The sequence below is a fragment of the Globicephala melas genome, chromosome 5 (genome assembly GCF_963455315.2).
Source record: "Globicephala melas chromosome 5, mGloMel1.2, whole genome shotgun sequence".
Taxonomy (NCBI): domain Eukaryota; kingdom Metazoa; phylum Chordata; class Mammalia; order Artiodactyla; family Delphinidae; genus Globicephala; species Globicephala melas.
In genome coordinates, this window is record NC_083318.1 from 35,738,042 (window position 1) to 35,765,122 (window position 27,081).

Here is a 27,081-nt window from a genome sequence, read left to right on the forward strand (position 1 = left end):
TGTTGAACTGCAACCATAGTTGTTTATGGATCTGGAGTTCAACAATGAAAAACAATGAAAGCATTCTATGAGAATCGATTGGCTCTATAGAATTTACAGCAATGATTCTTGCATATTTATAAACTGTATTCTGCACGTCCCTTATATCAGTAAAATTTATAATAAATATGTAAATATATAAATACACACACACTTTTTTGGACAGCTACTTATTAAGCATTTACCAGCACACCATTGGCTGTATTGTATTATCATGCTTATTAAAATAATTTAGCCAAAAATATTCTTCCAGAGGCCATGAGAACTGTCCAAACATGAAACACATGAAAATTAGTCTTAACACTGGACATTATATCTTTAATGTTTCTTCAAAGAATTCCATATTACAAAATTTTAATTTACCACTTTCATTATACCACAAAAGGCATTTTGTGTCCTTTTCTAACAGATTTATAAATCACTAAGTTTTATTTAAAAATCACATATCTTTCACACATATATATTTGCACACAATTCCTGAGTAACAATTTTTCCTGTTATTTTATGTTAGTGAGGACAATCAATATTGGCTAACAAAGACCAAAATTACTTGCTTTTGAATTTGTGGTCAGCAGTTGAAGCTAAATATAAAAAGAAGTAGAGTTATTTACATTTGACCATGCACTATTTCTCAATATACTTTTCAATTTTAGGTAAAAATAAAGTTATTTTGCTTAATTCATATTATTTATCATGAGTGCTTTTTGTTCTCTAAAGTTATGAACTGAATTATTGTTAAAATGAGTTGTTTCTAAATATGCCTGTATGCTGTGATAAAGGGTTGGCAATCCACCTCTTTTGTAAATAAGATATTATCGGAACACACCCATGCTCATTCATTCACATATTGTCTGTGGCTGCTTTCACACTACAATGGCAGAGTAGAGAAGTTGTGAAAGAGACCTTGTGGCCCACAAAGCCTAAAATATCTCTTATCTGACCCTTGACAGAAAATGTTTGCTGACTCATGCATCTAAATCAGTGCTTCTCAAACTTTATCATGCAGAAAAATGACCTTGGGACCTTGTTAAAATGCAGATTCTAATTAAACAGATCTGGGGGTGAAGCCTGAGATTCTACATTTTTAATAAGCTAATTATAAGTTTTCAAACATGGTTGTGCATAGGAATCACCTCATGAAGTCTTTTAAAAGCTGATGCCCAGAGATTCTGAATTAATTGATGTGGCATATGCCCTGGGCATCAGAATTTTTAAAAGTTCCCCAAGTGATTCTAATATGCAACCTAAGTTGAGACTGCTGTTCTAGGCTCCATGAAAATACACTTTATACCTCATCCTTTTTTTTTTTCCATTCTATGCCTATTATTACAACAAACTAAGTATACCACATTGCCAAGTGGTACAGACTTGGGCTTTGAGATCTCATGAAATCTCCTGGGGTGACTGCAATTATTCTGAAAGATCACATACGTTATATATCTTAGCATCCCTTTTTGTAGTGTTGCACCTGTGATAGAAAAAAGTTTACCACTTTTTATTGTAGTAGGGCCAGTAACTAAAACCGAAATATTATCTGAATCCATAAAGACTTGTTGAGACAGAATATGTGTGATGATTGCCTGTTCTATATTTTCATAAGCTCATTGAAATAATTGCTAGAGATAGAGGATGAAGGAGAATTTTTTTTATTCCCCAAATAAACGTGAAAACAGTTGCCCTGGAACACTTTCCTTTGCCCATGGTCTGGGCTGATGTGACCACCTGATTTTGATTTGGATATTCCCTTCTTGCCTCTGAGCCCACATGGGCCTTTCCTTTCGTTGTGGGGAGAAGAACACCTTTCCTAATAGAAGGGTATTATTCTTTTTTCTCTTAATTTGTGTTATGGAAATCTTTTTAAATATGCAAAAGTTATCAATACATGACCAATCTTATTTCATCTACTCCCAAGTTTTTTTGAAGCACATTATAATTGAAAAAAATTTCCATAATACAAGTTAGAAAAAAAGAAGAATAGTCCTATATCAAAGGAGGTGTTCTTTCCTCCACAACCTACATGAGAGGGAGAGGCCAACGGGGGCTCAGAGGCAAGAAGATGCCTGCCAAGTCCATATCAGGTGGCCAGAGCAATCCAGACCATTGGCAAAGGAAACTGGTTCCCAGGGAAATTTTCACATTCATTTGGGGAACAAAAAAATGCTCCCTTCCCCCCTAAAACTCCAAAAAAAGCCCTCTTAACATATTTTTGAATTCTTGTTAGATTATTATTCTTTTTGATTCCAGGTAGTTATATGCTATAATTAATTTAGGACTGGTTTAGATCCACATTTTAAGTTTCAGTAAGGAACTATTGACGTATTAATGAAATATAAGGTTAGTGCAGCATTTTGGGCTTGGTAATTCATCAATATCTATGAAAATGAAATATGCCTGTACCCTAGGGCTTAACATTTCCACTGCTAGGGCTTATCCTGTGGATATACTTACACAAACCTACAAACATGTAAGCTCCATATGGACAAGGACCATGTTGGTCTAGCTGCTATCTGTATTAACAGGGTATCATAAGGGTCTGGCATGTAGTAGGCACTTAATAAATACTTGATGTATGAACTGTGCTCATTTCAGCACTGTTTGTAATGAAAAATCTTAAAGTCCATTAATTGGTTCCAAAATTATGGTACTTCCAAACAATGAGATACTATTGCAGCTATTATAAAATAAGGCAGATATATATATCAATGGGAATATATCCAGGATATATTGTTAAATGGGGAAATATTATACAATGGTATATAAACATGCTTTCATTTGTGTCCAGCACACACACACACACACACACACACACACACACACAAAAGCACACACACAGGCATGCTTAAATAGGTATAGAAACTTTTTGGAAGGGCACAAATAATCCTTAACAATGAAAACCTTTGGGGAATGAAGATCAAAAGTTGCCCTTGGGGGCTTCCCTGGTGGCGCGGTGGTTGAGAGTCCGCCTGCCGATGCAGGGGACACAGGTTCGTGCCCTGGTCCAGAAGATCCCACATGCCGCGGAGCGGCTGGGCCCGTGAGCCATGGCCGCTGAGCCTGCACGTCCGGAGCCTGTGCTCCGCAATGGGAGAGGCCACAACAGTGAGAGGCCCTCACTTTACACTTGTCAGTAATTTTTAATTTTACCATAAGCATATATTATTCTTCTCATTATTCTTTTAAAAATAGTTATTGTAGGCTAGTTTATATTTTCACAAATTCTAGAAAGACCATGACTGCAGAATTCAGAACTTAGAGACCTTCTTCCAGATCAAATGGCAGTGATGAAAGATGCCTGGGAGTGATGCTCCTTTACCTAACGGTGTCTGGGGCAAGTCACAAAAAGCCACACGGGTAATTCTTTTCTGTTCTCAAAGCTTACATTCAAAACATCCCAACACTAGTAAATTTGTCCAGTCATATAACGGGTGGTGCTTATAAGGACATGGTGAGAAGAGGGTAGTGCTGGAGAACGGAGGGTGGAAGCCTCACAGTATCTGCTGGAGAAGTCTTTCCCTTTGCATGGGCATGAAGTATTATCACTGAGGGCAGGATTCCCTTACAAACTACTCAGTTTCCTCAGTCACACTCAGCTACTTGCAGTTTCTAGAAGGTCACACTTCTTTTTCATACCTTGGAAGAAACTGCTTTCTCTTTCAGAAACTTTTCAACTCCCCGGCCTCTTTACCCCTTTTCTCCTTCTTTGCACCCCTCTGACTCTCCCCTCCCGTCTCAGCTCATACAATACCTCCTCATGCTTTCATAAAATTCAGATTGTCAATTTGTCTTGCTCCCCTAGAGGCTGAAAGCTTGTTGAGGTGTAGTACCCAGTTTTTGTCCATTATTATATCTCTAGTGCCTATTATAGTATCTAAAATACTGAAGGCATTTGGTGAATGTTGAACGGCTGAACGAAAAAAGAGTCACCAGCTGACATGACAGAGCAATGTCCATTTCATCATAACTCACCTTAAGCCTTTGCAGAGCAGGTTATGTAGTGTCTTTTTTTCTTAAATTATCCTGTTTGAAGGTAAAATGGAATCCATATAGGTATTTATTGACATTTCAGGTAATCCGACATAGGCAATATTGTCAGGAGCTCTTTGCTAGTTGCACACAAAGGGATGACTAAGTTGGACGTTGTACTTTTTTTAATATTTATTTTATTTATTTATTTTTGGCTGCGTTGGGTCTTAGTTGTGGCACACGGGATCTTCATTGTGGTGCGCGGGCTGCAGAGCAAGTGAGCTCAGTAGTTGCGGCACGTGGACTTAGTTGCCCTGCGGCATGTGGGATCTTAGTTCCCCGACTAGGGATCGAACCCACGTCCCCTGCATTGCGAGGCAGATTCGTAACCACTGCACCACCAGGGAAGTCCCTGGACATTGTATTAAAACATTTTACATTTAGAATTTGATCACACTTTCTATCCAAATACTGCATCCTGTTTCTCCCTTTCAGGTTCAGTTATTTAGGAATTATTAATTATTCTAATCTGTTGTTTTTATCTTCGTATTAAAGCCTTGTCTTAGCTCCTCTAATTTATTATATTATTTTAATTAAAAGCTTAACCTAATTTCACCTAACTGATAAGCAAAAAAGGAAGTATTTCCTAGGATTATAGGGTAGTCTCTTTCACAACTAAAGTGCCAAAACCTATTGCCTGTATTTGAAAACTAACTAAAGAGCTGTTTGACTTTTCCATTCTAGGCATGCTGCTTGCTGGGTTTCTCATCAGAAATATCCCTGTCATCAGTGATAACGTACAGATCCAGCACAAGTGGTCTTCTGCTTTGAGAAGCATAGCCCTGGCTGTCATATTGGTTCGCGCTGGCCTTGGGCTTGATTCAAATGTATGAAGTACAAATTTCTAATTATTGACTAGGAATTTTGTTCCTTCACCACTGCCAGTGTTTAGAATCACTGAGCTTTGAGAAATGGAAGTGGGCATTGTGCATGACATTCTCAAGAAGAGAAGAGAATCTGTTTCATGCAGAACTCTCCCCAGAAGATGTCCCCATACTCTTTCTTGGAGAAAGGTGGAGTTACTATGTGGGGACAGCACCAAGAATAAAGGCCCCCCCTTTTCTCTGACAGAGCTATGGGCCATAGTTATAAATTATGGTCATGAGAGAGAAGACATCATATTTTTGGCATGCGAAGCCCTATATAAGAGTTGAGGGCTAACTGTACTGGCTCAGGAAACTGCCTCCTATATAGAATGAGTCTCAAGTATGAGGTTTTTAAATGCTTTTTTACATTAGGAATGAATTAAAACAATTAAATGAATTTTACATTAGGAATGTTTTGATTTAGAAATGCATGTTTTGGGGGACGGAGGTTTTCACCCAAGCCTCATTTGGGGACCATAAATTATAAATAAAGCTAACCCTGAGAGGGTTAAATCAGCTAGCGTGGGGATAATGAGCACAGACTCTGGAAGCAGCCTGCCTGGGTGCAAACCTAGCTCCACAACTCACCAATGTCATGATCATAGGCAAATCACTTTAACTTGAGCCTTTTTAGTTGAGGACATCTACAAAATGGGCATAATATTACCTATGTCGTAGGGCTGCTATGAGGAATAAATAAGCTAGCTCTAAACACTTAGAACACTAGATGTTCTAAGTGGAACATTCCTGGAAGATTTGTGATGATCCAGATGTGGGCTGAATATTGAAGCAAAAGCATTGAATGTCATCATCTCTGCATGTCTTTAGAGAAGTATTTTAGTATGTCTAATTTTCTGTTGCAGGCCCTGAAGAAGTTGAAGGGTGTTTGTATAAGATTATCCTTGGGTCCTTGTCTTGTGGAGGCGTGTGCGTCTGCTCTTCTTGCCCACTTCCTCATGGGTTTACCATGGCAATGGGGATTTATGCTGGGGTAATGGTTTTTCTTTATTTTATGAAAATATGCACAGACATTTAGGGCTTTCACTGATTCCTTACAAGAGAACACGTAATAGCATTTTCTTAAGGACATCAAAAAATACAACATCGATATCAGCATAATCTAAATATTATAACTTCAAATGATAGTATATGTGTATAGTGTATGTCTAGCTTTTGCAGTGATTATAATAATTTAAACTATTGAAGAAGTAATGATCTTTTACCTATGCGTGATTCCAGACTGGTGAGAGAGATGCCAGATCTCACCTCAGAGTCTGGTATAAAGGATAATAAATGTATCAACGGTCATCAACACCCAGAAGTGTTTTCCTCCTTCTTTTGTCACCAGACTGTTTGATTAGATGGTTCTGCTGTCTCTTCCTTCCACTGTCAGTTCTTATGTCTAATGGTTAAAAGCCATGAGAATTAAATAAATATGAAAGTACTTAGAATTTAGTACTAGTGCGTATGCAACAAGTAAGAAGTTCTTATTTCTCAGGGTTATGACCCTGGAGCTATACTGCTTGGATTCAAACCCCAGCTCTATGACTTTGCGTTATGCAATCTTTGGCCAGTTAGTTAATCTCTCTGTGCCTCAGTTTACTCATTTGCAAAACAAAGGTAATGATTGTAGCTTTTTCATGGCGTTATTGTGAGGATTAAATTAATAGATGTAAAGTGCTTAAAATGGTGTTCGGCATGTAGTAAGCACATAAAGTGCTTTCTGGTGTTACTACTGCTGCCATTATGAGTGTCAATGTCATTATGGCCTTTTCCTTCTAATCTGTTGTCTTATTTTTCATACTCAATCCTGGTAAAAGGCCAAACGTCACTGGGTTCCAATCCAAAAAGTCTGTGGCCATGTTTTTCAAACCTCATACCATAATGTTTTGTTTTTAAAAAAAGTTAGATTCCTGGGACCTAACCCCGTTAGGTCTTCTCTACCATCCATAAACATAACTTTTTAGGCAGCCTAAGTAGTTCTAACACAGGTTATCCATGGCCATACTTTGAAAAAAGTGTTCTATAGAACTTGCATATATGTATGTGTTTCTGGGTTGGTGCTTTGCTCCCATCTGAAAGACTTTAGTTGTCCAAAGTGTAACCTCTAAAAGAGTAGAGGTTATTATACTTTCAACAATAATAATAATAATAATGAGTAAGATACTGTCATAAATGCCTAAAGCACTGCCTGCTTAGTTTTGTTTTAGGCGCTGTATCTCCAGCTGTCGTGGTGCCTTCAATGCTCCTTTTGCAGGAAGGAGGCTATGGTGTTGAAAAAGGCGTCCCGACCTTACTCATGGCTGCTGGCAGCTTCGATGATATTCTGGCCATCACTGGCTTCAACACCTGCCTGGGCATGGCCTTTTCCACAGGTACAGGGATCCATTCACAACGTGCTGTTCTCTTGAACTCTAGAAACATAGATTGTGGTGTTACAAGCATGGCATAGTTGCTTGATAATTAATTAAGGCAAATTAAAATGGAAAAAGTCACCTCCCAAGATTTAGTTCCATACTAGGAAGGGACCAGTAGCTTCACCCTCTAGACATAGACTGCTCAAGCAGTTTGGTAAGTGCAGTAAGGGGAGATTCAAAGGACTTGAAGATTTAGAGAAGGACTAAAACAGCTTCTACATGGAGCCTCTGGGAAGGTTTAATCTTGGAGACTTCACACAAGGGATGAGTAGATTTTCAATGAGCACAATGACAGCAGGCCAAGTGGGAGGAAGAGCGCTCTTCTAAAACAGGAACAGTTTTAACATTTGGTGGGTGATAGCAGCAATGATTTTAATGGATATCTTTTCCATACTTACCAAATGTTGGAAATGGATGCATTATGTTTTAAGTAGTAATGAAAAAGAACTTAAGGCATCTTTTTCTCTCCCTCTATTATTCAGTACCTTTACTCTCCTTTGGCACAGCATAAATTTAAGTTCATTTTTTAATCCACGTCCAAGAGTTGGAAATAAGATTTGCAATTTCATATTATTGACAAAATGTAATTGTAGCTTAAATTTAGCTTCAGATTATTTAGTGGGAACACGCCTTCATAGAAAGTCATGTATTTTTAGCCTCTCCACTCCACTGTAGTTACTGTCCCATTTTGGGGGGTTATATATGATTTCTGCTGAGTACCTAGAACTTCGCCTCTTCCTGTTGCCCCAAAGTTGCCTTACATCCAGTCCCTGCCATATGTCACTGGTTAAATTAATCTTATCAAAAACATGGCTTTCATAAGGTTACCTTCTTGTTCAAGAACCGGTGAGGATTTCCTCTTATCTATTAAGTCAAATCTACACTTTTTTCTCTTTTGGAAACCTTGTTCTGATGCTGAACTGTTTGATAATAAAGTGCTTATTTGCAGATAAAAAAAACAAAAACAAAAAAACTCTGCTCTACCTATCCAGAAGTATGTTTGCACTGTTTTCCTGCTATACACCTTTTAAACAATAGCTCTCAGCCTCAGCTGCATATTAGTATTACGTGGGGAGTTTTTTAAAATACTCTTGTAGGCACTGCCTTAGGCCAATTAAATTAGAACTTCTGGGAATGGAAACCATGGCTTTAGAGCAACAGTTTGCATTAGAATCACAGGGGATGGGGAGAGCAGGGCAGGGAGGGCAACGAGGAGGGTCTGCAGGGCTGCCAGCTGTGGACTGCCTGCAGAACCTTCCCAGTCAGCAGTGCTGTATTCCCTCTGCCCTGCCCCACTAAATGTGGACTAAATGTGGTCCTTAGGCCTTTTGCTTGGAACCACCTGGAGCTTCTTTTTTTTTTTTTCGGTACGTGGGCCTCTCACTGCTGTGGCCTCTCCCGTTGCGGAGCACAGGCTCCGGACGCGCAGGCTCAGTGGCCATGGCTCACGGGCACAGCCGCTCCACGGCATGTGCGATCTTCCCGGACCAGGGCACGAACCGGTATCCCCTGCATCGGCAGGCGGACTCTTAACCACTGCACCACCAGGGAAGCCCCTGGAGCTTCTTTATAATGTGGATCCCAAGCCCTGCCAGATTTACTGAATCAGAATTTTCAGAGGTAGGGCCCAAGAAGTATTTTTTTTTTAAAACAACCTTACTATATCAGAGACTGAAACTAATTGGCTCCTTTCTACACATTTATAGTAAAGTATTTACCATATTAGCTCAAGACATAGGCTACTATCACAGCTAGATGCTTTTGACAGTCCCACCATTACCTAGCAGAGAGCTATCCTAGCTAAGTAAAATTACTACAGAGGTAATTATTCTTTTAAATAAGAGAGAGGATAGAAACCGTAGGGGAGGAAAAGCTATTTCGCCTCTACCCACCTTAGGTTCATTGGCTGGGACCCTGTAAATCAGACTGACCAAAGACAGCTTAACAAGAGAAAATGTTTACTAGCATGTGCGTGCGTCGTGCTTACACACTGGAGTACGCAGTGGTGAGTAACTCAAGGGGTGGTTAGAATTGGGGCTTAAAAAGCATCTTAGCGGAGAGCAGTGATTTTGTAGAGAAGTGCAAGACAAAGGAAAAGGACTTTGAGCTTTTAGAGGCAACAAATTGGGGAAAGGCGAATATACGAGCAAACTATTGTTAGGTAAGGGCTGGTTTCAGCGCTTTGTTATGTAGATTCCTCTGGTGCTGTCCCTGGGCTGATTAGGGTTCCACGTGGCCTCAGTGGTTAACTTCTGTCATTCCTGATGGAGAGGGGAGGGAGAGAGCTTTACAAATTTATGTCCTTCTTTTAAAAGCAAATAGGGAGATGGCAGAGAGCTTATTTTGTATATGTTTCTTCTCAATTGCCTTCAGCTCAAAATAATCCTTATGCCAAAGTGGCATACCTTAGGGGTGGCATAGGCTGTACCCGAAATTATAATAACAAGAAACCACATAACTGGTTAGTACATATTTTCTTAGAACAGTTTGTGAGGATCGCTTTATATATTGAGCAATATTAATATAATTTTCTGCACAATGTGCTGGCAAAGATTTTTTTAAATTAAAGTTTCCTAAATCCTGTTTGCTATGGGGGAAAATGTAGTTTACTTACCTCTATATTGTGATATTTCAAAGAAGCTAAGCAACAAATAAAGACTCTTCCAAGAGCAATTTCAAAAATAATTTATTTTCAGATTTAATCTTAGAAATAACGTTCGAGAAGGAGTAAGTCCCCTACGTTCATTGTAGTAAGAAAAGATTTTACTTTTATTGCCAAATTCTTAAGTTACTGTATTCTGTATATAGCTACTAAAATCAATATGCAATTATTAAAAAATCAGGCTCTTAAATGGCAGTTTGAATACTAGGTCTGTCTGCTCACCCAGCCTATACATGTAATACAGTAGAACAAATTAGACCTGATTTATGAATTTTATCTTTCATATTTTCTTAGTAAATAATAAATTATGTAAATTTATACTGAAGTAAACATAGAAAAAAGTACACAAATCATAGCTTATGCCTATTTTTAAATTTATCTCCAATAATATGCATACCTTTCTTAATGGAGGCCCATTTTACTAGACATTTTAAGAATATGGAAAGCAGGAAAGATCTGTACATTTTCCTTCTATATAATTAGACTCTTTATGTTAATGATTAACGTCTGTGCATTTATGGATTTAGAATTCTGTCTCAGGTTTTTCTTTTTATGTTTTTTTTAAGGCTCCACGGTTTTTAATGTCCTCAAAGGAGTTTTGGAGGTGGTAGTTGGTATGGCAGCTGGATTGCTTCTTGGATTTTTTATTCAGTATTTTCCAAGCAGTGACCAGGTAAAAGAAATAATCTGTGGGTAAGTCATGCTCTAACATGTCATTGGAGGAACATTCTAGAACACTCCCCTGAAAGCTGGTGTGAGTTATGTGATTTAAAAAATGGCCCCCCATTTTAAAACTGCTCATTGCAATATTAGTGCTGTCCATGAGATTTATGAAGAGGGCTGAATGTATAAGATTTTTAATGCAGTCCTGGAATTTTTTTCTCTAATTTATATTCTGTATACTTCAAACTTGACTGTAAAACAAATAACATCAATTCTAAAATAATACAATATGTCTTTTTATTTATCTTAATTTTATTTTTATTTATTTTAATTTTATTATTATTCATAGTACTCAACTAAATCAAGATATAAAATGGCTTTGGGGGCCTCTTTTTTTAGTATCAAAATACCTTAGATTCTTTTTTTTTAAGATTTTTTTGATGTGGACCATTTTTTTTTAAGTCTTTATTGAATTTGTTACAATATTGCTTCTGTTTTATGTTTTTTGGCCACGAGGCATGTGGGATCTTAGCTGCCCGACCAGGGATTGAACCCACATCCCCTGCATTGGAAGGCGAAGTCTTAACCACTGGACCTCCAGGGAAGTCCCAAAATACCTTAGATTCTAGTACTATCAAATAGACAGATCTTATCATTCTCATTTCATATAGTTCAACATTTCTCACCAAAGATATCAAAGTCCTTTACTGTACACAGTGATTTCTTAATAAACAAAGGTTTTGTTTGTTTTCCTTTACTCCCCTTGTCTCTTAGATAAACATATAAAAGTCTTTTTTTTCCCTAGAAGAACTGGCATTATTTTGAGATTTCAGAGCATTTTGAATGGAATTAGAAACTTAACTAAAGTAGAACTGTACGTAAGAACATTAATATTAACATTACTTGAATGTATGTTGGTTTGAATTTTTACTGTGCGCAAAAAGCTTCAATTGTAGATTGTAGATTTTATGAATGCATAATAGAAAGTTATAGGATTTTCTAATTAAACAGCAAAGTAAAGAGAAAAATGATAGCTTACATTTTGTTGTTTACCGTGTATAAAATGACGTGGTATGTACAATAAAGTGCCACTAGTTCAATATAGCAGCCACTAGCTACATGTGGCCATCGCAGATACAGAACACTACTGTAGATAATGCAGATACAGAAATTTCTGTCGTCACTGAATGTTCTGTTGGAAAGTGCTGATCTAGTGCACTCCATACAATAACTGATGAAAAGAGTACTGTTAATATGAGCATTTTACTGATGAGGAAATTGAGGCTTAGGGAGAAATGATTTAAACAAAGTCACGTAGCTAGAAAGCAGTGGAGCTGGGAATGAACTCAGGTAACCCACCGCCAGAGCCTGCACGCTTCCAAGCCAAGCACTTCTAAAAAGCCTGCCTGCCTTCTAAAGCAATCAAGAAGTTTAAAAGGCCAAACGGAAAAGTGAAAGGGAAGAGGTACACATTTCTGAGACTTTAAAAATCAACAAGGACCTACTGTGTAGCACAGGCAACTCTGCTCAGTGTTATGTGGCAGCCTGGAAGGGAAGGGAGTTGGGGGGAGAATGGATACATGTCTATGTATGGCTGAGTCGCTTTGCTGTGCACCTGAAACTATCACAACGTTGTTAATCAGCTATGCTCCAATATAGAATAAAAAGTTGAAAAAAAATCAACAACGAAAAACTACTCTGTCTACAGCCTCTTAAAGCTTCTTGGTATTCAAGGATTTAGAAAGAAAAACCAGGAGAGTATCAAATTAAAGAGTGAACAGAGAACCTAAAAATAATAGAGATATCATATCTTTAGCCTTCACAGAATCCCTGGGATGTAACTGCTTTAGGGAACGGGGAAAGAAGACTTGAAGAGCTTAAGTAATATGGCCAACTACATATGTCAGTGGTGTAAAAGCTGAAATTTTATCCCTGGTCTCTCTGTCCCTAAAGCCTATGTGCTTTTTTCTGCTGTTGCATTTAGCCCTGTGAAATTCTGCTTTGATAACTGCAGAGAAGGATAACTGGTATTCCTGGGAGAGGCACCTAACATCTGTACATGTGCTAACTCTACTTTTACTAAGGAAAAGAAAGTAAATGTTCTGTCATGCATTTATATGCTCAGACACAGACGTTTTTATTTTCTACTAAGTCCTGAATATGGAAAAACCAATAGTTAGAAATCAGTTATATGAAATAATTGAGCTAACCAACCTCTCTCCTCCTCTAGGACAAGCTCGTGTGGAAGAGAGCATTCCTGGTCTTGGGGCTGTCTGTGCTGGCTGTGTTCAGCAGCATGTATTTTGGTTTCCCTGGGGCAGGAGGACTGTGCACGCTGGTCCTGGCTTTCCTTGCAGGCAAGGGATGGGCCAGCGCAAAGGTGAATTCATTTTAAGTTCTTCTGCTCATGATCACTTTCTGATCAGATTAATTTTTTCTTTCCAGATACTTTCTTAACATCAAATTAATGAAATTATTTAATCATAAAAGCTATTTTCTATACATTTGTAAATGTATGTCCAAGTTCACACACGCACATCCTTTTCCCCTTACATACGAATCTAGAACTTAAGGTCTTTACTTAAAACATATTTACTGGGCTTCCCTGGTGGCTCAGTGGTTGAGAGTCTGCCTGCCGATGCAGGGGACACGGGTTCGTGCCCCAGTCCGGGAAGATCCCACATGCCGCGGAGCGGCTGGGCCCGTGAGCCATGGCCACTGAGCCTGCGCGTCTGGAGCCTGTGCTCCGCAACGGGAGAGTCCACAACAGTGAGAGGCCCACGTACCGCAAAACAAAAACAAACAAAAACAAACAAAACAAACAAACAAAAAATACATCTTTAAGTAGGAAAAAAAAACCATATTTACTTACTTAAAGCGTACCATGGTTCTATTTCCATGCTGCCTTCCTTATCCTTTGTAAGGGCTGCAGAGTACTGCATTGTATAGCTGTGCTATACTCTATTTAATCAGTCTCCTACTAATAGACATTAGATTGTTTCTAGTTTGCTAAGACAAAAAGCGCTTCAATAAAATGCCCTTACATATACTATATTCAGTAAACGCTAAGGCACTATCCAGTCTTATTATTATTTTACATGCTATCAAGAAAGAAAAAGAATGCTGCCAATTAAACTGATACCCTAATTTCAGAAATATTAAAATGAGAAAAATTTTAATGTTATAGCATATTATTGAGTTTATCTATAGGATACATTTCTAGAAATAGGATTGCTCTTTGAAAGACTGTGCACACTGATACTTTTGATAATATCAATTTGCCCTTTTAAAAGACTGTACCAATGTACATTCTCACCAACAGTATGTGAGAGAATCTGCTTCTCTGATCTATTTTCAGTCTTCAGATATTGTGCCAATCTGATGGGTGAAAAATGTATCTCATTGCTGATCTGGTGGCATTTCTTTATGAGTGAAACTAATCATCTTTTCATATGTTTACTTGCCAGTGTATTCAAAAGCTTGTGCCTGTTTTTTATAAGATTGTTTTGGTTTTCCTTACCAAGTTTCAAGATCATTAAGGTTATCTGTTTTCTTAATATGTATTATGGAAATCAGCTGATTGCCATTTATTTATTTTAATTTTAAAATACATTTTTATAGATTTGAACTTGACAGGGTCATGTGCTATTCTGTTTAATAAAGAAATTAGATGTATGTGACCTAAACTAAATGTAGATATATCCTTTTGGAAAACCTAAAGAAAACTGCTCAAAATAATTAAGCTTAATATAATGCCATATGGAAACATGTGAAGGTTATAAATCTTGAGATTAGATAAATAATCATGTTCAATTATGGGAATCTCTGCAGAGATATACTAGAGATAGAATTTCCTTGTGGGTAAATAGCATTCAGATAGGAGGCTTCCATTCATTCTCTAACAGTGTGATTATAAAATTAGGACAAGTATAAGTGTGAATCATCTTGCTTTAGAGGAGGGAAGGATTGGAAGGGGCTCCTGGAGCCTTGTGTGAACAAGGGTACTGAGGCCACAAGAAAGTGAGCTGAGATGGATTGGACTTCGAGGAAAAGGAGAGTCCCTTTGAAACCCTGCTCTAGACACCAGATGGGCACCTAGGTTTGTTGCCCTGTCAGAGGCTTGGCGGTAAGGCTTTCAGGTGGTCTACTTTTTTTCTTTTCAGCAGCACCTATATTATTCATATAACATCGAACAAGATTTCTGATTTCATATAACATCGAACAAGAACAAAGCTAAAAAGTAAACAAACTTCCTCGTATAAATTGGGTACTCCTGTCATCCCTCATCTCTCATAAGCCTTTGCTCTTATCAAACATTTGTTTTTCTATGGCTTCCCTTTTCTTGAGGGCTGAGGCAAGGTTGTCCCGTATCATGAGCAGTCTTCTGTCCAATCTCAGCTTGGGACATAGGGCTGTGCTGCCTCCCTTGCTTCTCTCTGAGGACTCACCACTGTCTGTCTTCCACCCTAATCTGGGCTGCGGACTAATACACCTGCTCCTTGAAGCTCTCTGATCTACTCCTTTGCCTCAGGACCAAGGACACAGTTTTCACCCAGTAAAGGGATGCAGCTAAAGTTGCATTGTGACCCCTTATCCGACACCTGGGAAGTTTGCCAGCCGTTAGCATTCTACAAACTGTCCCTTAACTTCTTATTTTTGTATATTGTTTGGTTTCTTTTTTGCTGTTGTAAATATTTTTTATTTCAGTTGTCAGTTGCTGGGTTACAAATTACCTCAACATTTAATGACTTAAAACAACAATTTTGTTTTGTTTTAATGTGTCTTGCATTTCTGTGGACAGACTTGGCTCAGGTGGGTGCTTCTTACTTGGAGTTGCTCATGAGGTTGCAGCCAAATAGTGACTGAGACTAGAATCTGTCCCTTAACTTCTTAATTGTAAACATTTGTCAGTATTAAAAGAAATAAATTACTAAAGAGAATAATTTTTAAATAAAATTAGTTTTCTTTCTGAGTATGAAAGTACTATACGCTCATTTTAAAATATTGGGAAATAAAAAAAAGTCAGAAAGCAAAGGAAAGAAAAAATCGTTTACAATTCCTCTACCTAAAGCCAACAGCTCTGTAAGCTATTTAAGTATTTTGGCTTATTTCCGTTCATTTATTCAACAGGAAAAATTTCAAATACACTTATAGTAAGTTTCTTCAAATTGAATTTTACTGGAAAATGCTATCTGTTGTCACCTCTTAAAAATTTTCAAAACTTAACAACCAGATCATATTATCCTGTCATGGGTAAAAGGAGGGAAAGGAACTAATAAATGTTACTGCCACTCTGTAAGGCCTTATACAAGGCACTAAGTGAGTATTCTCACTTACTTTCACAAAAGAAACTGAAAAAGTATTACCATTTCCATTTTATAGAGACTGTAAATCAGAAGAACTTAACATGTTCTAAAACATGTCCGAGGTCACAAAATTGAAAAAGTGGCACTGGGATTTAAGCTCCGGTTTGAATCCAAAGCGACTGGCACTACCCTTATAATACAACTGTAGCATTATTACACAGGACACATTTCTATATTTTGACATCTATTTGAATAACACATATCACATATATTAAAAATGTTATACTTCTACACTTTGCAATTTAAAATTAAGTTCACAAATGATAGGATTTTAAAAAACAACAAAAAAGAGTCATGTCATTTGGAATAGGGCAATAGTTTTAGCAACAGGGAAATCAAAGGGGAGACTGATCCCTACTACAAGTGGTCACTAGCTGTGGGCATAGAAGGACAAAGAGGGAAAGGGAAACTCTGATGAGTTTCAGTTGTGCTATTCTCCAGAATATAGTGTGGGTTATATAGAAAATATTGTTAAAGCTGAAACAAAGCATCTGTTTGAATGCATTTGTCATAACTTTGCCTGAATTACCTGCAGCCTGGTTGATTACATAGAAGGTCAATGTAATCCACAACCCAGAGAAAGAACTAGGTACCTTGTTTTCATATTTACCTCTGGTTACTCTCCTGTGTATATCTCTTTATCTACACACACACACACAAAACACAACACACATACTCACACATACACACACACATAGGGATGCCCCATAATTTTTTAAAACCATTTCCTTATAGTTAAATATTTAGGTGATTTCTAGTCTCTGCTATTTTTAATTATGCTGAAATTCAATTTCTGATCAGTTCCTTAGGCCAGATTTCTAACAGTGAAATTTTGGGGTCAAATAATATGAACATTTTGAGGTTTTTGACATGCATTACCAAACGGCTTTCTAGAGTTGTATCCATTTACTTTTCCACTGTAATATATGAAGTACCTATCTCATTGCACCCTCATCAGCTTAGAATAGTGTTTCTCAAACTTGAGAATGCATCAGAACCACCTGGTGGTGTATACACACATCTATACATATGAAGTTAGATTTTTGTGCCATTTTATATTGTTCATTTTTTACACTCAAATGTCATATACTTTCATGTGGTCAGATCTATGAATCTCTTATTAGGACCTTTCCTCAATAGTTTTTTTTTCCTTAAAGATGTCTTTCTTGTAAAGTTTTACATACGTCATCTTACGTATTCTCTACAATAACCTTGAAAGGTAGATATCAGACCATTTTACAAATGAGGACACCAAGGCTTAGAGATACTAGATAGACTGCCTAAAGTTGCAAAGCCAGTAAGTGGCAGAGTCAGGATGAGAACACACAATGTGAATACATCAAACTGGTTCCCTAAAGAAAGGAAAGCAAGAGAATCTTCATTGAATCAATTATGTGGCAGACACCCTCCAGAGCAGCACAACATTATATAAAGAACATAAAATTTAAGTTATGGGGACTCGGATTCCAATCCTGCTTCAAGCTGTATAATCCCCAAAATGTCACCTACCTTCTCCAATACTCAGTTTTCTCAACTGTAATATGAAGAGACTAATAATAACATCTAAAGAATTGTGGCTGTTGTTTGGGGAAATGGAAATGAAGCACTTGTAAACTCAATAGTGCTACAGTAATACTGTTGTTGAGTTATACTTTGAAAAGCTAAAATATTTTATTAAATTCATTTGTGCCTGTAGTTTCTGATGTTATTTCTTACTTTTCTGCTTGGTTTTCCATATAATCATTAATCTTGCCATTTGTCTTATTTTATTCAAATGCACTCACCTTTCTTGGGCCTGTCATCTATTTTTTCATCTATTTTCAAATTCAGTGCTTCTAGATGACCTTTATAGTTATGGGATTTTGTTTTCTGTTATATTTTGGATCTTCTGAATCTTGAATTGTTCAGTCTGAGAAGTGTCCACTTACATAGATATTTAACCCATGATGAAACCTTCATTTCTATTAACTTTCTCCTTTTGTCCATCCTTGAAAGTGATTTATATTTTTGAAGATTCTTACCATTGGTGCACAGAGATGTATAAAGTGGCCTTAACTTTCAATGGACAACACAGTCTTCATTCCCCTTGGCTCATCTTCTTTTATACTTAGCTTATTCTATGGTTCCAGTTTCTTTTTATTTTTTTATTTTTTTTTTGCGGTACGCGGGCCTCTCACTGTTGTGGCCTCTCCCGTTGCAGAACACAGGCTCCAGACGCGCAGGCCCAGCGGCCATGGCTCATGGGCCCAGCCGCTCCGCGACATGTGGGATCTTCCCGGACCGGGGCACGAACCTGTGTCCCCTGCATCGGCAGGCGGACTCTCAACCACTGTGCCACCAGGGAAGACCTCCATTTTCTTTATAAATAAATTCATTTTGTTTTTGAAGTTATGAAAAGCCACAAGAAGATACATTGTGACTCTTCTCCCTTTCTTAAATTATATAATATGTAAGCCTATATCTGATGTTCAATTAGTCTAAAATGTTACAGTCAAAATACAAATCGTGTCTTTAGTCTACAGTTTAGAAGTAAAAATAATTTGATAGAGAAAACTCTTTAGGACTTCTGCTCTCATTGGAGTTCTAAATACATGAAGTATTTTTGAGGACCTTCCTTAAACAATTAGTCCTGGCAACAAAAGGCTAAGTAACCTAAAGTTAATATAGTTGAATTTTGTTCTTTACAACTGGGGGTATCAAAGTCTTAGTTTTAGCTATGATATACTCTAAAAATTAAATTCGAAAGTAAAATTTAAAGATATGTGGAAGGGTGGCAACTGGACCTGTTGGGGCAGAACTAGTCATTGTCATTAAATGATAAAAGATCTTGGATGTTTTCTAATATAAACCTCTCATTTTACAGATGAGAAAAATGAGGTGCTAAGGGCAAGTGGCTTGCAGTTAGTGGGTGGCAGAATTTGAACCTCATTCATCATCTGACTCCTTATGATGTAGAAACAACTGTTTTTTAATGATAGAGGAATAGAATTATATAAAAAAATCAACAAATCCCCTCACAGATGCTGTCTTTGTAAGCTAAGAGGAAATAGAATCTTCACCCTAATAAACATATCAGAAATAATAACTGAAGAAAATAGAGAAACAATGTAATCCTCCTTTGTCGGAATTCCATACATATATGGAAGTACATATCCTTAAGAACATGTAATTGTAAGGGTAAAAATGTGGTCCAAAAATATAGATTTAAAAAAAACGTATTTATTTATTGGCTGCGTTGGGTCTTTGTCGCTGTGTGCGGGCTATTCTCTAGTTGAAGCGAGCTGGGGCTACTCCTCGTTGCGGTGTGCAGGTTTCTCACTGTGGTGGCTTCTCTTTGTCGTGGAGCATGGGCTCTAGCCACGCGGGCTTCGGTAGTTGTGGCTCACGGGCTCAGTAGTGGCACACGGGCTTAGTTGCTCTGCGGCATGTGGGATCTTCACAGACCAGAGTTCGAACCCATGTCCCCTGCATTGGCAGGCGGATTCTTAACCCTGTGCCACCAGGGAAGTCCCCCAAAATAAAGATTCTCAATGTTGACTGAAAAAAATCTGTTAAATGTAAATTCTTAGGTACTGTACTGGGTACTGCTAAATTGCCCTCCAAAAAAGCATTGTCAGTTTGCTCTCCTACCAATTATTCAGTCTTACCAATTGAATCTTACAAAGATTCAATTATACAATCTTACAAATACTTTACATTGTTAAAACTTTTTTAGTGTTTTTTTTCAATGTGATTACCCCCTCCCCCCAAAATATGGTACATCATTTTAATTTGTGTTTCTCTAATTACTGAGTTTTAGTGTCTCAGGGTTTTTGGCCATTTGTGTTTCTTCTTGTACAATTACTTGTGCATATGCATTGCCCATTTTTCTACTAGGGTCTCTATCTTTTTCTTATTGATTAGACATTGTTCCTTATTCTGTTATACACATAGTACAGTTATTTTCTCCTGGTTTGTCACTGTCTTTTTTACGGTTTATTTTGCCACAGACATTTTAGTTTTGCATCGTCAATTGTATCAGTCTTTTCTTAGGATGTTTGCATTATGTGTTATAAAGTTATGCTTATATCAAATAGGGTCTCCTAAGGAAAAAGAAATCACATAGTAACTGGACTGGGGAAGTTTATTATTAACCATCCTGGGGATCAGTTAACAAGGGATTGGCTTGTAAGATGTAAAGAGACCCCTAAATAATATAGGAATAGCAGCTATAAACTCCTAGGGCTGAGATAAAGCACACGCTTCCACCTCTCCTCCTCACCTCACTGCTCCCTCCTCCAGGGCTGAGAATCCAGGCCTTGTTAGAGCCTTGGTTCACTGGGTGACACAGAGATCACCATGGTGCCCTACCTACAAAATTTACTAGAAATCTACTCTCCAAACTTATAGGAAATCCACCCTCTAAGTGCATGGGGAGGTATATGGCCCAAGGGAGGTGGCTACGAAACCACCCCAGGTGTAGGCTGGGGAAAGCTGCTAGCACCATGCACTGCAAGACCCTGGCACTGGAGAAGCCACCTGGACTGCAGGAGCCTTGTGCTGGAAGACCTTGCTGGGAAGAGCCACAGAAACCAGGAAGAGTTCCTTTTCTTGCAATAGATTTCAGCACCTTCTACTGACAATACTTAATATGGTACCAGCTGGCAAAGGTGAAATGTTTAAAGGGCCCAGCTCCATTTTCTGCAGAGAAACAAGGAAAGGCAGATTTGGAGCCAAAGGGCAATAAATTAATAACTGGCACAGCACTTTGTTATACCTGGATTTTATCTTTGTGCGTGATTTGAGATATCCACAAACAGTATTTTTTTATAAAGAAAAAATTGGAAACAACTTAAAGGCCTATTGATAAAGAAATGATTGAATCAACTATGGTACTCCCATACCACAGATTACTATGCAGCAGTTATGAGGTGAATAGCTAGATATATGCACTGATATAAGGTCTTTAAATCATATTGTTGAATGAAAATTAACAAAATTTTAAACTATGCAATAATGTAATAATAATATAATTAATATAATATTATTCATTATAATACACACACACAGATTGTGTATTCAGCAGCAGAAGTCCTAAGATTACTTTGTAAAACTCTTTATAATTAACATTTACTTGTAAACCAACACTAAAGTACCTCATATATCTTAATTGTGTTAGAAATATCTTTGCGTGATTTTTTGCTCTCTTCTAGCTAACTTCTTATTTATAGATGCTACAGAGGTAAAGGCTATCTCAGGTCAAATTGACTCAAATTTCAAATTAATAAAATTCTTAGAACTTCTAAATTCATATAATGAAAGTCTGTTTGTGTGTGTGTGTGTGTTCCTTTTAGGCAGATGTTGAAAAGGTTATAGCAGTTGCCTGGTTCATCTTTCAGCCTCTTCTCTTTGGACTGATTGGAGCAGAGGTAGCCATTACAGCTCTCAGACCAGAAACTGTAGGTAAGAATTTTGCTAAAATCAACTCTTCTTATATTCAGTTGAAATATCTTTAGTAGGTGTGTGTTCAGTGGTTCCCATTGTCACAATTATATAAAAAGGTAACGAGCTAAGTCTTTTAGAGCAGTTCGTTAGAAAATAATGTTTGTCAATCTAAGACAGTAAATTTTATACCTTTAAATATTGTTCCTTGTAAAGAAAAGTGACACTGCTGACTGCCATCAATAAAATGCAGGCCTTAAAGTGTTTTTCCAAGGATAAAAGTGTTCATCTAGGCTTACCCTGATCAAGGGCCAGAATTTTAAAGATAAATAGTGAGTTCTATAATATGTACCCATAGAATAAAAATGTTTGTTCATTCATTCTTTTATTCATTCACACATTTGAAAGCCATTATGTTAAAACTCTCTTAATTCATAGCACTTCACTTAAAAATTAATTTACACACATATACTCATTATTTTCTCCTTTCCTTGCATCACAATATTCTTCCGTCCATACTAGGGATCCCATCCCCTGCCACCTCTTTCTGGATCTTACACATAGATTCTTCCCTTTTTCTTATTCATCCTCAAATATCCTTGTCACAGTGTTCTTCTCTTCAGAAGTTAAACAGACTTTAATCTCTAACTTAAAATAATATCCTTCCATTCTGATACATGCTATAACATGGATGAACCTGGAAGACATTACACTAAGTAAAATAAGCCAATCATAGAAAGACAACTACTATGTGGAATCTAAAATATGGCACAAATGAACCTATCTACAAAACAAAAATAGACTCATATACATAGAGAACAGACTTGTGGTTGCCAAGGGGGAGGGAGGGACAGGGACTTTGGGGTTGGCAGATGCAAACTATTGCAAATAGAATAGGTAAACAGCAAGGTCCTACTGTATAGCACAGGGAACTATATTCATTATCCTGTGATAAACCATAATGGAAAAGAATATAAAAAAAAGAATGTCTGTATGTGTATAACTGAGTCACTTTGCTGTATAGCCAAGATTGGCACAGCATTGTAAATCAGCTCTACTTCAATTAAAAAAAAAAAAAAGAAATCAACAAAGTAGAAAACAATAGAGAAAATTAACAAGGTCCAAAAAAAAAAAAAAAGACACTACTGTGTGATGCTACTTATATGAGTCAAATTCATAGAGAGTAGAATGATGGTTGCCAGTGGTTTTGGGAAAGGGGAGATGGGGATTTGTTGTCTAATAGGTACAGAGTTTCAGTTTTACAAGATGAAAACGTTCTGGACATTTTTTGCACAAAAATGTAAAGGTTTAACTTAATGCTTACTGAACTGCACATTTTTAAATGATTAAGATGGTAATTTTTATGTGTATTTTATCACAATCAAAATTTAAATAAATACACACATATATTTATGAAAGATATATATATATATATATATCCTTCCTCCATTTCACTTACCCCCTCACCTACCACTCTATCTCTCTATTTCTTTTTTCAATCTTTTCCAAAAGGGTGTCTGTATTCCCCTTTTCCATTTCAGTTCTCATTCCCGTCCTCAGTACATTTCAGTTTAGCTTCTGCCCCATCACACAACCAACCCTGCTCTTACCAAGGTTATATTATTAAATCCACTGAATACTTACCAGTCTTTATTGCACTTGATCTCTCAGCAGCATTTGATACTACTGACCTCTTTAAAACACTTTTACATTGAAGTCTGAAATTTCATATTTTCCGGTGCCTTTTGAGTCTTTACCGTATGTATGGCTTAAGCGCTGCTCCTCCTCCAAGTTCTTTCCAAAACCTTCTATGCTTCTTGCTCTTTTATCACTTCCTTGAGCTCATCTACACTCAGTGACTTTGATTATAAACTATGTAATTCCAAAATCTTTATCTCTAAATCTATAAATCCAGTGGCTGATTGGACATCACCACTTATAAATCCCACAAAACTTAAAACTCAGTGTGTCTAAAACTTCCTCTTCATCTTCTCCCCAAACCTTCAATGTTCCCTCCTGGGAATGGGATCATCTCTTTTGTATCTTGTACTTCAGCAACAAATATTTTTGAAAATCTACCAACCTGGGAGAAATATCCTCCAACAAAAAGCCACAAAACTTTTCGGTAAAAAAAAATATTGCAGATTTACAGTAGAGCCTCCTGCAGTGTCTATCCCTTTTACCCAGCCTTTTGAACTTGACAAAGTTGTTTATCCTTTTTGAACTTCACTTTTTTCAACTGTAAAATGACAGGAATTACCCCACAGGTTGTAAGGATTAAGTAAAGTAATGCACTTAAAGCTTAGTACAGAACCTGGCACAGAGTAAATACTCAACAAATGTTACTTTAAAAAAAATCATCCTGTAACTTAGCAGTCACTTTAGCTGTGCCTTTCTCAGATTCCAGTAGCCTGCAGCGGCCAAGTCACAATCCTTTATTTTGCACTTCAGGATGAACTTAACTTTACCAGCAAAGGATTCTAAATGCTGACTGAATGCAGTAGCTGTACGTGAAAACCAGGGCTAATGGGCTGTCAGTGTACACACCAGTATGATGAAACAGCTGTAGACTGCCACTGTCTGTTCTGATTGGTCACTGCCCAGCGAGCTCTGTTCTGATTGGCTGATTGCCCCCATAATGGCTTATAAATATTTTGAATATCGCCTCTGGTCTTATACTCTCTGTAAAGAATTCTCAACCACTTTGATGAAAATAATAATTTTTTCCTCTTCTGTGCCCTCTTGCCAGTATGCTTATACTGTACTTACCTTATAGTATATTAATTCGTTTTTTATGTTTCTGTCTTCCTCTGTCTTTGAAGTTCATAGAAGTAGAGTCTGTACATTATACATTTTTGGATACTAGTACCTAGTCCAGATCCTGCCATGCATAGTTATTGAATAAATTCTTGTTAAATAAATGCATGGAAGAAAGTGTGTTTCTTACTATAAAGCTTAAAAGAACATTCAAATCTCCTTTTAGAAATTAAAATATGTTTAATTTCTGTTTTCAGTTTAAGGGAATATTCTGGTTTCTCTCAGAGCAAATAAATCTTTTGGATTTTACTAAAAAAAAAATCAAGGGGAAATACCTTGTTTTAAACAAGTGATCTGATTGATCCTTAATATTGATGTTTTGATAAATTATGCCTAGCCATTTTTGTCTTTTTAATTTTGTGAATGTTTTTAGACTTCTGTTGAAAGAGTTCTGAATCAGTAACCATGTGATTCCATTTTTCCCCCAGTATTTCATTATGTCTAAAAACTGAGTATTTCTTACAGGCCTTTGTATTGCCACCCTGGGCATTGCAGTATTGATACGAATTTTGGCTACATATCTGATGGTGTGTTTTGCTGGTTTTAACTTTAAGGAAAAGATATTTATTTCTTTTGCATGGCTTCCAAAGGCCACAGTCCAGGTAATGATGGATTTTAATTCCTATTTCTATATGATACCTTGACATTTTTAATAAGAGGGCTTGTTCAAATTTGGTGAAAATAAATAATTGAAGTTTGATTTATGATAAGATTTTATACTAATTTACTCTTTAAAAGTTTTATTTTTGGTATATTGATTCATTAAATATGACAGCTCATTAAATTTCCTTAGATCACCAGGGTGCAACTCAAACTCCAATAAATCCCTCCACTACTAGAAAGCAGTAGTAAGTAGCAGGAGGGAAGAGTTGGAATTTTTGTCAGTCAGAGCTCTCTAAAATAACCCAAAGATATAGTTATTAACTCTATTCATTTCAATATCTTCTAAGAAGAGAGTGAAACAGAAATAGCATAGCCCATCTTAGTATTTGGAAATACTTCAATGTCTATATGATTGATGATCAGTTATGCTTGACCACAGTCTTTAATAGAGAAAGATTTATTGAGAAATAACTCAGAAGATGCTTTATTTCCTAGATTATTAGTTGATATTAAATTTTCAAACCACCTGAACCTCCTGACAAACGTCTCAATCACATGACCCAAAATTTGTGCACTCTAATAAAAAGCAGTAACCAATGGGTACTCGAAAGTGTTGACCAGGTATTTGGTAGCATACCTATAATTGCTCGTTAAATTAGAACTGTATAGATCATCATTTGTTGCAAATGTAATATATCCCTGATTGTATTGCTCGTCAAATTAGAACTGTATAGATCATCATTTGTTGCAAATGTAATATATCCCTGATTGTATTGTGTATTCTCCAACTAATTACAACAAATAAGATTGAACTGTTTCATCCTTGATTATTTTGCAATTATTTAAATGTGTAAATTTCTGTTTCATGAAATGAGAATTAGGTGTTCTTAATTTAGGAAGCTTTGAGGGGTGCAGTGTGCTGCTCTGTAACTATATGCCGGATTTTGTGTGGCTATGGGATTGGGGCATTATTCCAGAGAAGTTTTTCTTTCCATCAGACTTTCAAAGGTGTCTGAGACATAGTGGCTAAGAATGCTGTGAGGTTAATAGAGCACAGTAAGTTGAACAGTTTCTCCCTCACAGTATCTCCAGCCTCCACACTACTTTCAGTAACTTTAGTAGGTAAATATCAAAATAATCGCTCTAGTAGCTTTAGTATGAAAGATTTGTTTCTAACATCAAAATTTGAAAGACGGCACTTTCCTGCTATGAAAACAAATTTTAAAATAAGGAGAAATTATCTAGGATGTCTTGAATAATGCATGTTCTCAAAGCAAGTATTGTATACAATTTCTTTTTTCTTCTTTTGCCACTGCACAAGAAGCAAGACTTTCTTATATATTTTTTCCATATTAGTGTTCTTTAAACTTTTTTGTCTATGACCTACTATAAGAAATATATGTATATTTTTAAAATATTTATTTATTTATTTATTGGCTGTATCAGGTCTTAGTTGTGGCACATGAGATCTTTCATTGCGGCACACGGGCTCCTGTTGCCGTGCGCAGGCTTCTCTCTAGTTGTGGTGCACGGGCTTAGTTGCCCCGCAGCATGTGGGATCTTAGTTCCCCGACCAGAGATCAAACTGGTGTCCCCTGAGTTGCAAGACGGATTCTTAACCACTAGGCCACCAGGGAAGTCCCGGAAATAGATTTTAAATGACAACTTAGCAAACATACAAACCCCCAAACGTACACACACATACACATATACACAATGACAGAGAGCTGAAAGAGAAATATACATCATAATGTGCGCAGTTCTTGCTGAGAATTCATGAAATGTTGAATTAGTTATGGCACAAGGTGATCTGAAATAGCAAAGAGCCCTCAAACCCAAGGACTAAATGAGATAGATTTTTATTTCTCTCTAACCAGCACGGGAATTCCAGAGCTGGCAGGGTAACTGTTGTCCTCAGCGTATGCCTTTCATCCATGAGTCCAACTTTCACTGTTTGTCATCCAATGGGAAGGGGGAAAGAATAAGGTACAAGTGTCCATTTCTTTTCAGGGAACAGTTACAAGAAGCATTTATCATTTCTGCTCACCTCTTTATGGCCAGAACTTAGATACATAGCTTCAACTAGTTGCAAAGAAGACTGGGAAAAAAGTCTGTATTTGGACAGCAATGTGACCAGCTAAACTCAGGAGTTCTATTATAGAAGGGAAAAGAGGCATTCAGATATTTATGGGCAATGAGTCATC

The 27,081-nt window shown here is 37.1% G+C and overlaps 1 protein-coding gene across 8 annotated transcripts in view; it reads left to right on the top strand.

The window, feature by feature from the left end:
- The window catches only part of SLC9B2 (solute carrier family 9 member B2), a 52,455-nt gene that overhangs the window by 19,929 nt on the left and 5,445 nt on the right, over positions 1 to 27,081 (top strand). For 4 of the 8 annotated variants that reach the window (XM_060299132.1, XM_030864169.2, XM_060299131.1 and 1 more), the window contains 7 exons: positions 4,747 to 4,889; positions 5,792 to 5,919; positions 7,128 to 7,303; positions 10,574 to 10,680; positions 12,901 to 13,050; positions 21,370 to 21,478; positions 24,740 to 24,876. In XM_060299132.1, the coding sequence (XP_060155115.1) occupies positions 4,747 to 4,889; positions 5,792 to 5,919; positions 7,128 to 7,303; positions 10,574 to 10,680; positions 12,901 to 13,050; positions 21,370 to 21,478; positions 24,740 to 24,876 (950 nt within the window). Of the gene's footprint in view, positions 1 to 4,746; positions 4,890 to 5,791; positions 5,920 to 7,127; positions 7,304 to 10,573; positions 10,681 to 12,900; positions 13,051 to 21,369; positions 21,479 to 24,739; positions 26,099 to 27,081 lie in introns of those variants that run through there. The other 4 variants (XM_060299134.1, XM_060299133.1, XM_060299135.1 and 1 more) reach the window with 4 other exon arrangements.